Raw genomic sequence first — 12370 nt, 5'->3', positions numbered from 1 at the left:
GACCAGATTAATAGTGACTGTGCTGCCACACAGAGCTGTTTCAGTGGCTTCTTCTTATTTAAGGGTTTTAGCCACACAGCAATGTTTTATTCCTTAGAGGAAAAAAATCTTATTTGCGGCTGATGATCCAAAATTTCCCGTTCCAGTAAAACCTTTCGCTTAAGCCAACTACTGTTATAGCAACACCTGACTATACACATGATACCTGTTTTCTATTATCTTTCAAAATTGATTGTCCTGCAGGGTAAAACACATTTCTCACCTGAAAACAAGGTTTATGCTTTCTGGGTTCTGTGGTGTGCCTCTTATTGGAATACTCCATTAAGTACAGGCCAAGTGCAAATACTGTATATAACCAACTCATACATAGCACACCTGGTTGTCTGTGCAAATATAATGCTTAACTATGAGAATATCTGGTCCATTTTGTTTGATTGTTTGTTTTTGGGCTCATGTGTGGAGTTATACAGACGTGTTCTGTTGTGTCTTGTTGACCTGGAGTGTGCTAAGGTCACCTTGATTCAATTATTGTTTTTTTTTTTGGTGTGTTATTATGATGTAATAGGTTGAATCTTTTAATAATACGACAAAAAGCCACACACACAAACACACACTCAGCTTTCAGCAAAGAGAGGCCTGTGATAAAACACCTCCTCGGGTTGGCGTGTCTGTCATCAGGGAGGCTGAACCGTCTCATCTGTCAGCACGGATGAAAAGGCGTTCATCAGAATGGTGGGTTTTAAACATGACCTACATAGTTTATATTGAAATGATTATGATAGACAGGCATGACAGGGCACATCCTCTCAGCTTTAAAGTGAGGACCGAAGATGTGTGGCGGCCAGAGTGCCAAGTTTTCTAGCCAAACAGATCAGACAAGACCACCTCACAGCGTGGCACATATTTAAACTACTATGTTCAATAAACAAATAAATAACATGAGCGCTAGAATGGTCTGAATACACAATGACAATGAAGGTAAAACTGTATCAAATACTGTGTGTAGTATATTATAACATGTTTCACAAACTCTCTGTTTCATGACCCACTTATCATAGATGACAAACCATTGTGACCCAAATCACTTTATAAAGCAATTTTGTGTATAATCTAGTGGCTAGTTGGTAAATTGATTAAAACTTAAATTAAAGCATGTTATGTAAAATACATATTAAAAAAAAATCTCCCAGGGATCGAACCTCCACCCTCCACTCCACCAATGATTCATGGTTGTATCTAATGGTTGTTCCACTACCAGTACGTGTTTTTTTTTAATTATTACTATTTTGGTATTTTAATGTTCTACAGATTCTGAATTGTTCTGGTGATTTTGCCTACTGCAGCTTTAAATCGTGATACTGCTCTTATCTGTACTTCTACATATGCTTTGTCATGTGTAATCAATAAATGTCGAAAAACACAAAGAAAAATATATACAGTATTTGTCTGAGATCAATGTGAAACACTGCACATGCACTGCAAATAGACTGTATTAAGGGGAACATTCTGAAAACAAAAATCACGCAAGTTTATACTGTAATGCTAATTCAATGGTAACAGTGATTCTTTATAAACATTACAAATGACCACTAGGGGGAGCCTGCATCCTTCTACCCTTGCTACAGTACCACAATGGGTTCAAGTATTCTGTCATAGTGCTTTTCTAGTCTTGATGACCACTCATTCACACCCATTGACTCACACTTTGATACTAATACATATTTTTAATACACATTCACACACTGCTGGCAGAGCCATCAGGAGCAACTTGCAAAAGAACCCATTGACATGTGAAGTAGAAGAGCTGGGGATCAAACCCACATCCTTCCAAGATGACCAAAGATGACCCGCGTTATTATCCGTAAAATAATTCTATTGTAAAGTGTACAATATGTACAGAATTGCCAGTTATTCACAGAATTAAAACTTGACTTTTAATAATAAAGCTCAGACGGCTAAGAGTCTGAGACACAAACTTGTTGGTATAATTCTCGTGTAAAGATGTCAGATTACAGAGAGTAGAACTATTAGGAGATTAGGGTTATTGAGTGGGGCTCAGGAAAGAGATAAAAGAAGGCAGCATTATTCAACATTAAGAACTGGTTTAAATAAACGGCAACTGAGAACAGCAAAACCAAAGCTATCTGCTTGGGTAGACATGTTAGTAATATTTGGGTGAACTAGCCCTTTAAAACGACACATGTAATGAACTCTTTAATGCTGCATTATCAAAACATAGAAGTCAGAACTGAAGTCGGAAAAAAATCATGCACAGGCGAATCATTGTTAGCCAATGATAGCCACTGTCAGCAATACCAGTAGAGAACAATGCTCTCCATGATATTTTATGCACACAGTCTAGCAACATATCTACAGTATGTGTACGACTGATTTTTTTGTTTAAAAAAGCAGTGCAGCCATCTTGGAAACATAACTCAGAGTATGTGAGTTCCTGAAATCCAAATATCTCAGAAATTCCGAATTCTACAAATGGAAAGCGCCCTAAAATTTTGATTTTTCCACCACCAAAGCTTCACCTTGGATCCAACATATCACTGATTTATGGGCAATGTATCCATATTTTATCAGTATCATGACATATGGTCTTGGATATTTGACATCATCATGTCATTTTGTGGCATCTGTGATGTATTTTCCTGGTTTCAAAGGCTGTTGCAGCACTGATGTTGAGGCATCAGCCAAATAATATGATATAAATGAAAAAAGTTGATTATTACAAACCTACAGTAGAGCTTACAGTCATTGTTTCTGCACAATAAATGTCCATCAACTGTATTTATATGTAATACTGATTAAGATAGATATATTTGACAGGTTGTTAGTATATTTTACAATGCTCTGTCATTGCTCTGTGAGAAGATAGTAAAAGCATCTTCATTGGTGTGACAAAAAAACTAATGGCAACTAAAATTATCCTTAAAATAATTTAAAAGGAGAGACCTCACTGTGTTTTTAAAACAAATGCAGTTAATTTAATTGTTTTCAATCGAATAAAAATTAAAAGGTGTCAGAGAGATACATTTTTATCTAAGGATGTAATCTAGTGCAAAACTCTAATCAGAAAAGTCCAACATTATAACAAGATACAGTATACACATGTGCACCAAGATATATCGTATATCAGGACATAAGCTAAACATGTCCTCACACCTCAGCTTTAAAAACCTGAACTCTGTGTTTTTCACTTACAAACAGCAGCTCAAATGTTGCAGGAGGTCAAGATGTGCATGTGTACAGGAAGTTATAGGTTTGAATTAGTGTGTGTGTGTGTGTGTGTGTGTGTGTCTTCCTGCCCGGTGCCTATAGGTGATAGATAGTGATCGATGAGCACTGCCTGCTCTGTGTCTCTCAGCTCAGGGGACTTACGAGGCCTGGGGGCTGATCCACAGCCAAATTATGTGGGCGGGGCACAGCTGGACTGCGTGCCTATCCATCTTTCCCCACTCAGCTCAGGCCCAAAAGGCGAGGGGGGGACTTTTCATTTTTTCCACCGCTATAAATGCTGGGTTCTGCCAGGACCACAAATCACCTGAGGAGACAGAGTGGAAGTGTTCGCACAAGCTGCTGGGCTTGAACTTGACATCGGGGGCAGCAGACAAGATGTTGCTCCCAGCATGCAACATGCTTGTAAGGCGAGCCAAATGGTCAGTGCCAACATACACCCTGTTTTAGAGGGGAAATATGATGGAGCACAGGGGGAAATCATAGGGGGAGGTAGACAACTATTGTTTATTTTCACTTCTCTTCTTGTTTCTCTCAACTGTGACATCTATGAAATTATTTTCTATCCCTAAACGTCTGGTTATTTTTCCCTGCAACTAACATTGTAATCTTTTATACCCAAACCCTGATCCTTTCCTTGTTGGTGGTGTTTGGTTTTTCCCTGTCTACCTACTATTGACTCAAATGGCTGTGAAACATTAACATCTAAGAGGATTAGGGCCACACATGAATACTTTTTGGAGACAAAATTGAAAAGAAAAAGACAAACTTCTAAGAACTGACTTTAATCACAGAAATGTGAGGGGGAAAAATCAGAACTGACTTAAAGCTCAGAATTCTGACTTTCTTCTCAAAGTCAGATTTTTGTTTTAGATTTCCAACTTTAATATCATAATTCTGACAGAATCTTAGAATCACGTATTTTTTCTCAGAATTCTGGTTTTAATTATTTTCAAAACAAAATCACACAAAACAAAACAAAACAACCAAAAAACATATGGCCCCAGTCCTCACCACATTTTGGATTTTGAACTAATGAGATTTCAAAATCGGAAGACAAAATCCAATGGACGGAATAATTGAGCAACAGGGAGAATATGAGTTCATCTTAGTACACTGCAGAACAAAGTATGATGGTGTCCAAAACATAAGAACATTCTACAGGTGTGCAGGTAGAACATATTTGTCAAAAGACCAGGAATCAGACTAGGTTTTGCTGATTTTGTCATTTAATTTAGAAGACTTGATGTTTTCTTCCTTAAGTAAATGAAGTGACATTTTCAAGCCAAGAATAAATCACGCCATCTTCAAAATATGTACATTTAGAGGACAACTGCTGTATTTACTGCAGCTACAGCTGGATGGTGCTGTCTGTGAGTGTGTGTGAGAGACGGAGAGAGAGAGAGAAACAGTGGCCAGTGTGGGCCTCACTGTTCAAACATCTCAAAGTTTGCCGACGTGTCGTCTGCCTGCCAGGCCTGAGACAGCTCTGGCTCCAGGATTTCACACACCTACACGCCACATTCTCAAACTGCCTGATGCTCATTTCACACACACACACACACACACACAGTATTATACAATTTATAAGAGTGCACTCACATCATACGAGGCGCCCACTGTCACATGGCCTCTACCCTGTTACTATGACAACCCATATAACCCCCCCCTGGCTCCATCTCTCCATCCATAGGAGTGGTCAGAGGGAGGTCTGACCATCAACCAGTGGTGAGGAATGTAGAGCTTCATTATCCTTCATCCAAGAAACATGAGTCAAAGTATATTTACTGTAAATCACACACACAAGCTAAAATGACCAATATTCAGTCAAGGAAACAAATTCCTTCCTAATACTGGAAAGTCAGTCAAAATTGTAACTTTTTAGAAGCAGGAAATAAGACACAAATACAGTAGTTCTTCAATTAAATCTGGATAAAAGTGAAATGGAAAACATGGAGCTTTTTATTTATTTGCTTGGTTACCACTCACTCTATTTACAGGCTTTCAGAAGTCTCCTCAGGCCTCTGCTACGTATAACATACAGTATACTGTTATTTCAGAGTTTGAGTATTTCCTAATGCTGGCTTTTACAGTTTCTCTGGAAAAAAAGTTCTAGTGTACAGGAAAATATTTATACACAGATGAAATCTAACTCACTGTAAAGAATACAAGCTTCATTTGTTGGTGATTTCACATTAGCTTAATGGATGTTCCACTTGCAATTATCACTCTGCATCCAGATGTATGTGTCGCGCCACACTTTCCTCTCATGTTGTTCACGTCTTTCTATCCATGTAATTTTTCATTGGTTTTCTTCAGTCTCTGAATGTACTTGTTTGTTTGTTTGTTTTGACTGTAATTGTCATTTTACATTCCGTGTTCTTCCTCATTGGTGCAATATAACACATATGCAGTTTATACTTGACATATAAACGGCAAAGGTGGTCATTTTGACTCGGTCCCTAAAAGTCTTGTTCTTATCTTGGTTTCAGAACACTCTTGTCTTATGACATATTTCCACTGGCTCTACTCGCCTCGCCACGGCACAGTTTAAGTTTCCACTATTTTTTTTTTTTAGTACCTGCTGCTAGTACAGGAAGAGACGTCCGACACAGAAATCAAGCCATACAGCGCCGAACTGTAGATCAGTTAAAACTACTTAACAATCCCAAAAAACGCGGGTTAAATTCCAACAACTACCAGGAGTCTCAGCACTGCTGATCGTGAGCCCTAGCTGCATCACAGACACTGCCTTTGTATATCTTAAATATTTTTTAATTAACTGATTCTAGTGATTTGATTCAGTCACTAAACACTCATTTGTGTGTGTGTGTGTCGTGTGTAAAACAAAGTTTTGTTGAACCTACTCAACATGGGGGAGTCATGGCGAGGCGAGGCGAGTAGAGCCGGTGCAAATGTGCCATTAGTCTTGGCTTTAGTTCTGGTCCCTAAATCTCAGTCCGTAGAGGTCTAAAGCTCTTGGGCTCGGTTCCTAAAAGCCTTGTTCTAAACTTGGTCTTAGCACACATTGGTCTTGGTTCTTCACTTAGTCTTGGTCCCTAAGTCTTGCTTTTTTATCTCAGTCCCTTAAATGATTTCTCTTGTTTTGGTACACCCTGGTCTTGGTCTTGATTTTGTCTTGTTACTAGAACACAACACTATATTTACATTCATTGTCCTTCCACTCAGGTGCCATATATAGTAATGTGTGTGTTAAAAACTATACTATAGAGTATTGTATATATAGTAGATGCAAAGGTCTTTGTTTGCCTCTTTCTCACTCCTCAAAAGTTTTGTTCTCACCTTGGTGACACTCTATTCTTAGTCCTAGCTTAGTCTTGGTCCCTGTAAGTCTTGGTCTTTTGGTCACTGTCCCTTAAAAATCTTAATCTCTACACTCTGGTCTTCATCTTGACTCAGTCTCACCCCCTAAAAGTCTTTTGGTCTCGGTCCTTAAAATCCTTGCTCTAGACTTGGTCTTAGCACAGTCTCTCCCTCTAAAATTCTTGTTCTTGTCTTGGTTGTGGTAGACTCTAGTCTTGGTCTTAACTCAGCCTCTGTCCGTAAAAGCATTGGTATTTTGGTCTTGATCCTTAAGTGTTAATGATGTCTTGGTATTGGTACACTCTTGTCTTGGTCTTGACTTAGTCTGTGCACTAGCCTGCACAGATCAGTGTTTGACTCAATGTGACCTCAGCCTTCCAGAGTACAACTGTTTGTTTTGACAAAAGCTAAAACTCTGTAATAACCTGTTCTGCTCTGGGATGTTTAGACCCATGCTTCAGCGGCCCTCTCCTCAGACCACCGCCATCGACGTCACTTGCAGGCAGCTCAGAACGGGAGAAATGTTCAGCGGAAAAATCAACAAGCAGCAGCAGTGGCAGCACCAGTGACCATGACCGGGACTCTGTGCACTTGAAAGTGAAACGAATGGTGAGGTCGGGTCTGGCTCTGGATCACTCAGATGCCAGTCATAGCAAGCCCAGGTGGACGTGGCCTTTTCTGCACGAAGTGAGCATGAGATATGCACCCGTGACCCTTAGAGCAGGCCTCACACACAGGTATACCCACGCACTTGTGCACATCACTGGAATCTCTGGATCTTGCATCTCATTACATTTTAAGTCCAGATTAATCTGCTTTTAGATCTCACCCCAGCACATTTTCAATTCCCATCACTTACAAATGGCATCGTATTTGCCTGAGATATCAGGAGACAAAATCAAAAGCCTTCACAACACTAAATCATTCATTACTCTGACAAAAATGTAATGTTTAGTTGGTTTAGTTGCAGAAAATGTCTGAATTATTCGAATCACTTATAATCAGAATTCATTTCCGGCCTTCCTTCAACCCAACCTAATGACAGTCTAGTCAAAACAGCTTTCATTGTCAGTGCAATGATATGTTAGAATCTACTGCTGCATGATTTCAGTAGTTAACATAACAATTGTCCACTAACTCCTACAACTCAGTACGTTAACATGACAGTACAAAACAATCAAAGCCAAACTAGCACTCGCTCAATCTACCACTCTGTCCTCTGTCCTCTGTACTCCTGTAGAGTGCCAAGTTAACCAAATCTGCATGTTTTTGGACTGTGGGAGGAAACCAGAGAATGCAGAGGATACCCACCAGAGAACATGCAAAATTAACATTTCATAACCCCTGCTTAAACCCAGAAATAATTAAAGAAGCCAGTACACAGAAGAATGAGACAACAGAAAGAAAAATATGGCAAAATTCAGGCCGGTATATTTTTTTGGACTGATGAGAAGACATAGTTGTATGCTTATGTCAGCTTAAAGAACTGAATATTGTATATATAAGTTCCTAGATGACTCAACATGCTAACAACTAGTCACAAGCTTAACCCAAAACATCCTCTTACCAACAAGTTGAAAGGGGGCATATCGCCATCAAGCTTAGTGGACACACTTCATACAATAAATCAGTTCCCCACTAGTGCTTGTAAATTGGGACAAGGACAGTAGTATTAAATAGTGGCAAATAAATAAATAAACAAAGTCAATTATTTGCTGACCTTTGCACGTTTTCCCATCAGGCTGCAGGGTGAATCCCACTGGGCAGCTGCAGCGCACCCCTGTGGCTGTGTCTTTACACGTCCTGTCACAGCCACCGTTGTTAACGGCGCAGGTTTCTGCAGTTGGCGGCACAGAGACGGGGGAAAAAAAAGAAAGAGAAAGAGAGGGGTGTTAATGGGTGACCCCTACTTTGGAAAGATCTTAAAAATAAAACTACACACTCTGAAGGTGATGTGGGTTGAGACAAAGCTTCATGCAATGGAAGATATTCAATATACATGTAGCTTTTATCAACACACAGATGAGGAAATTTCATCACGACACCCCAGATTTCATGACAGTAGAGACAGTTTTATATGGAGATCAATATGATGTTCAGACACACACAGTCACAATCAGGGTTATTTTCTCATTGACAGTAACATATCAATACAAGACAATAACACATGGCACTGTGCTGATAAAGGAGGGTGAAGAACTCTTTGGCCCAGAGGTCGGTCCTGCTTCCAAAAGTGACAAGAAATCAGTTAACACAAATAAAAAGGTAGGGTTAAGTTAAGCAGATGGAAAATAAAGTTAGTGCAAGGTGCTGTGAGTCTAGAACACTCTCAGCTCAATCAGTGCATATATTTTCCTCCAGAAATATGTTCTTGTATGTGGTGCAGACAAGGTTTGCTCGGATTTGTGAATATTGCCTGAGCTGATCCCAAAACAAACACACGCTCATGGTAACTCTAGCTAACCTGCCCGGCTGCTGTTGCTTTAGCAAAGCTCCACACACACTTCCCCAGTGAGGCAGATGAAGTGCTGAAGAGGCTGAAATTTGATGTTGACTCGTGTTTGTTGAAAGGGATTTCATGAACGTACACCTAATAAGGTAGTTTCGCTCTGCATCTGTCTTGTTTTTGGTCAGTTATTCATCATAAAATCCTACATGTTTTCACAAATGGCTACTCAAAACCATAATCCTCAAATTTATTTTACTAAAATAAATATGAAAAGGCTGCAATCTGTTTGGAGCCTGAAAGAAATTTCTATTTGAACTTTTCTGCAAAACCACGGTAAATGTACATTTGTACATTCTGTACAGAAAAACGTGTTTGAATGTTGCATTTTGGCAAATTTTTGGTTTCATGTGTGCCATTATAACAACATTTCTAAAGTGATGAGGTTCTCAAATATTTGGGGCAAAATTCAAACCAGGGGTTAAGGGGATTGTAGCATCTGCCAAGCAGAAGATCACAGGCCAAACGTCGGCAGATTTGTTATGGTGTTATGAAGACATGGTGTGTTGTTTTGTGCAGATGATGTTGGAGCTATGAGGAAAAACTGCGATCTTCTCCCAGCTCTAAACAGGAACTTTTAGTGCCTAAACCTAAACAAGCCAAGTTGAATCTACACATATCTCGGAATCATAGGATCTGAGTATGAGGATCACACATACTCAATGTTTTACCAGAAAAAAAGTCACAAAAATCACAAAATCACATCGGAAAACAGACATGCAAGAACAGATATTGGGTAATTTGCATGAAACCAGGCCGAAGTTAGCTCGGTCTACAGGTCAGTGTTGTTTGTGATCTATGTCAAGGAGGTTATGTTTTGATGGGCATGGGTATAATTTTGTCTTGCTGTTACCAACTTCCTGATCAATCAGATTTATTTTGCAATGGGTTCAAGAAATGTCTTAAATAATGGGCAAAACTAGATAGTTATATTTAAAACTTAATAAATATATAACATGGTAACATGCTTCATTTCCATTAAACAAGTTCAGAGGTGTATATCTCAGCGACATCTTAACAGATCAGGATGCATTTTGTCATGCTTTATTTGTAAGATGGTAATAGCTATAACCAGGCAAAGTTCTAAACGGACCCAGAGTCTTCTGGATCCAGTGCATCAAAATGTACACTGCTGATATATAAAATGCAGGTGACTAAGTATTTAAGATTTGGCCGAGGTCTTCGTTCTCTGAGTACTTACTTAGTAGTTAGTGCAGATCCAGCTTCTAAGTTTTAAATCAGATTAGGGCCTGCAATGCAATTCATAGGCTTCGGTGGGTCTCTACAAGTCCCATCTTTGAATATCTCTCATTTTGCAACTGCCAGTCACATACTGTGAAACTCATTGGCAACCAGATTATCAGGATGGAAATGATGTACCGTGAACAAGGCTAAAAAACTAAACACATAATATGTGGAACTTGATTTCATCAACCTCCTTTCTGACAAAACTGCCACAAGCAGTCAAAACACAATCATGTTGTATGCACGTCGTTAATAAGTCACATGATTTGGTTCAGAAATTGGACTCACGTCCTGGAGACTGGGTTTACAGTTGATATATAAGAATTCAAACTGCACCATACAGATTCTCTTCTTACTGGCAGCTTTTCTCAAGAGAGCGTGCTTGAGTGAAAGGGTATAAACATATTCGGACACACACACACACACACACACAAACATACGTCCACATGATGCACCTTTAAGAATCAGTGTCACAAACACATCAGAGCTAAGACTGAATCCCTGTGCATTTGTTTGTGTTCCCTCAAACAGCATCAGCCTTACATCCTTAAATCTGTGTTTCCAACCTTGCGTCTGTTCATCTGTCAAAGATTTGCCGCATTCCTAAAAGGATAGTTGGGCCATATACAGTTACAGTTACAGATACAGTTACTGACACAGGACAGGGACGCAAGGAAACAACTGAGTTCAGCCACTCAACTAAAGGCTCCCCTCATAAAATCAAGACTTCAAACGGAAGTGTGTGTCACTCTGTAATGCTCTCACCAAATTCCCTTATATATTCTTATGTAAATTAGCAATCTTACATCACAGAACACAGACGTTGCTTATTCACTGCGACCTCCATCAATAACGTCAGATCCTTCATCCTTCTTTCAGATTTATCTACAAATGAGGCAACAGTTGCTCTTTTGTCCTCGCTACTTTAAAAAATTATTTGGCTGATTTTCACTATATGTACTTTGGTGTTGGAGAGTGAATGGTTAACATATTTTAGTTGCTAACAACAACTTGCTATTTGTTTTTCTGTGACGTTAAGTCAACAGGAAACTGATTCAATACACCGAGTCACCTACGGAGGCAGAGCCAGACGTACATGGCCAATAAATCATAGCTCGATTAACTGTGCATGTAAACATACTGACTGTTTTCTTTGAGGACAGACAAATTCCAAACTCTCTTTACCAGAGAAGTTCCAGGAATGTTAGACACTGTATTACACTGTGCTGTCCCCTCCGCAGTCACTGTCAAGAGCGTATGAATTGTGTTGAGGTCTACAGTACATGCCTGCACAGGTGTATACAGTCAATTAGGCTGGTGTGAGTGTTAAAGGTGCATGCAAGTGGGCTGGATGTGTTGTTCATGGGCCAGAGTGATTTATATGAGTACAGTAGACCCTATCATTAACTGAGCACTGTGAGCACAGTCCTGCTCAGACCTCCACCCTTTCTCCCCAGGCCACGTCCAACCCCAGAGGGGCAGGTTGAGGGGGCTACACCCCACCGGAAGCAATTGATGTACTGGACAATAACCCCTCAACCCCTCTCCTTCTAACTATGCATATTTCCATCCTAGCTTGGTGTGTGTATTTGTGTATGTGTGAGAGAGAAAGATGAGTTACCAGAAATGGATCCAGTCACTATATTTGCTGTTGTTTGGAGGGTTGTCGCTTTTTTAGAACCTTAAAACTTTGGTTCCCAAAGACCACGTCCCTACCAAGTCAGAGCATTTGTAGCTGTTACAGATATGGCTGTAAATCAGTCGCTATATTATCCAGAAATTTGCTATTGTCAAATGATATATTCTCATCTGGGTCATGATAGTGTGCCATCTTTAAAAAGTGGGTCTCCATTCAGAAGGTTTGGGAAACACTGTCTAAAAATATATATATTCAGATCTATGCTTCACTCTAAGGTCCTATACACACGGAAACAGAAGAAAATGTCAACAATCATGAAAACCCCTAAAATGGCCCTAAACGCTGTAGTACATATGCCAGGCCTGAATGTGGCGCAACAGCAAGACCGGAGAAGATGTTAAACATGCGCATAC

At 39.7% G+C, this 12370-nt stretch overlaps 1 protein-coding gene across 2 annotated transcripts in view; it reads right to left on the bottom strand.

Annotated features, from left to right (window-relative positions):
• scube1 (signal peptide, CUB domain, EGF-like 1) overlaps positions 1–12370 on the bottom strand; it is a 135363-nt gene that overhangs the window by 44795 nt on the left and 78198 nt on the right. For both annotated transcript variants that reach the window (XM_044020773.1, XM_044020774.1), the window contains one exon: positions 8288–8404. In XM_044020773.1, coding sequence (XP_043876708.1) covers positions 8288–8404 — 117 coding nt within the window. The remainder of the gene's footprint in view (positions 1–8287; positions 8405–12370) is intronic.

The sequence above is a fragment of the Solea senegalensis genome, linkage group LG3, assembly GCF_019176455.1.
Source record: "Solea senegalensis isolate Sse05_10M linkage group LG3, IFAPA_SoseM_1, whole genome shotgun sequence".
NCBI classification, from domain to species: domain Eukaryota; kingdom Metazoa; phylum Chordata; class Actinopteri; order Pleuronectiformes; family Soleidae; genus Solea; species Solea senegalensis.
The sequence above is the reverse complement of the archived record's forward strand: the minus strand, read 5'-3'. Positions and strand labels throughout refer to the sequence as shown.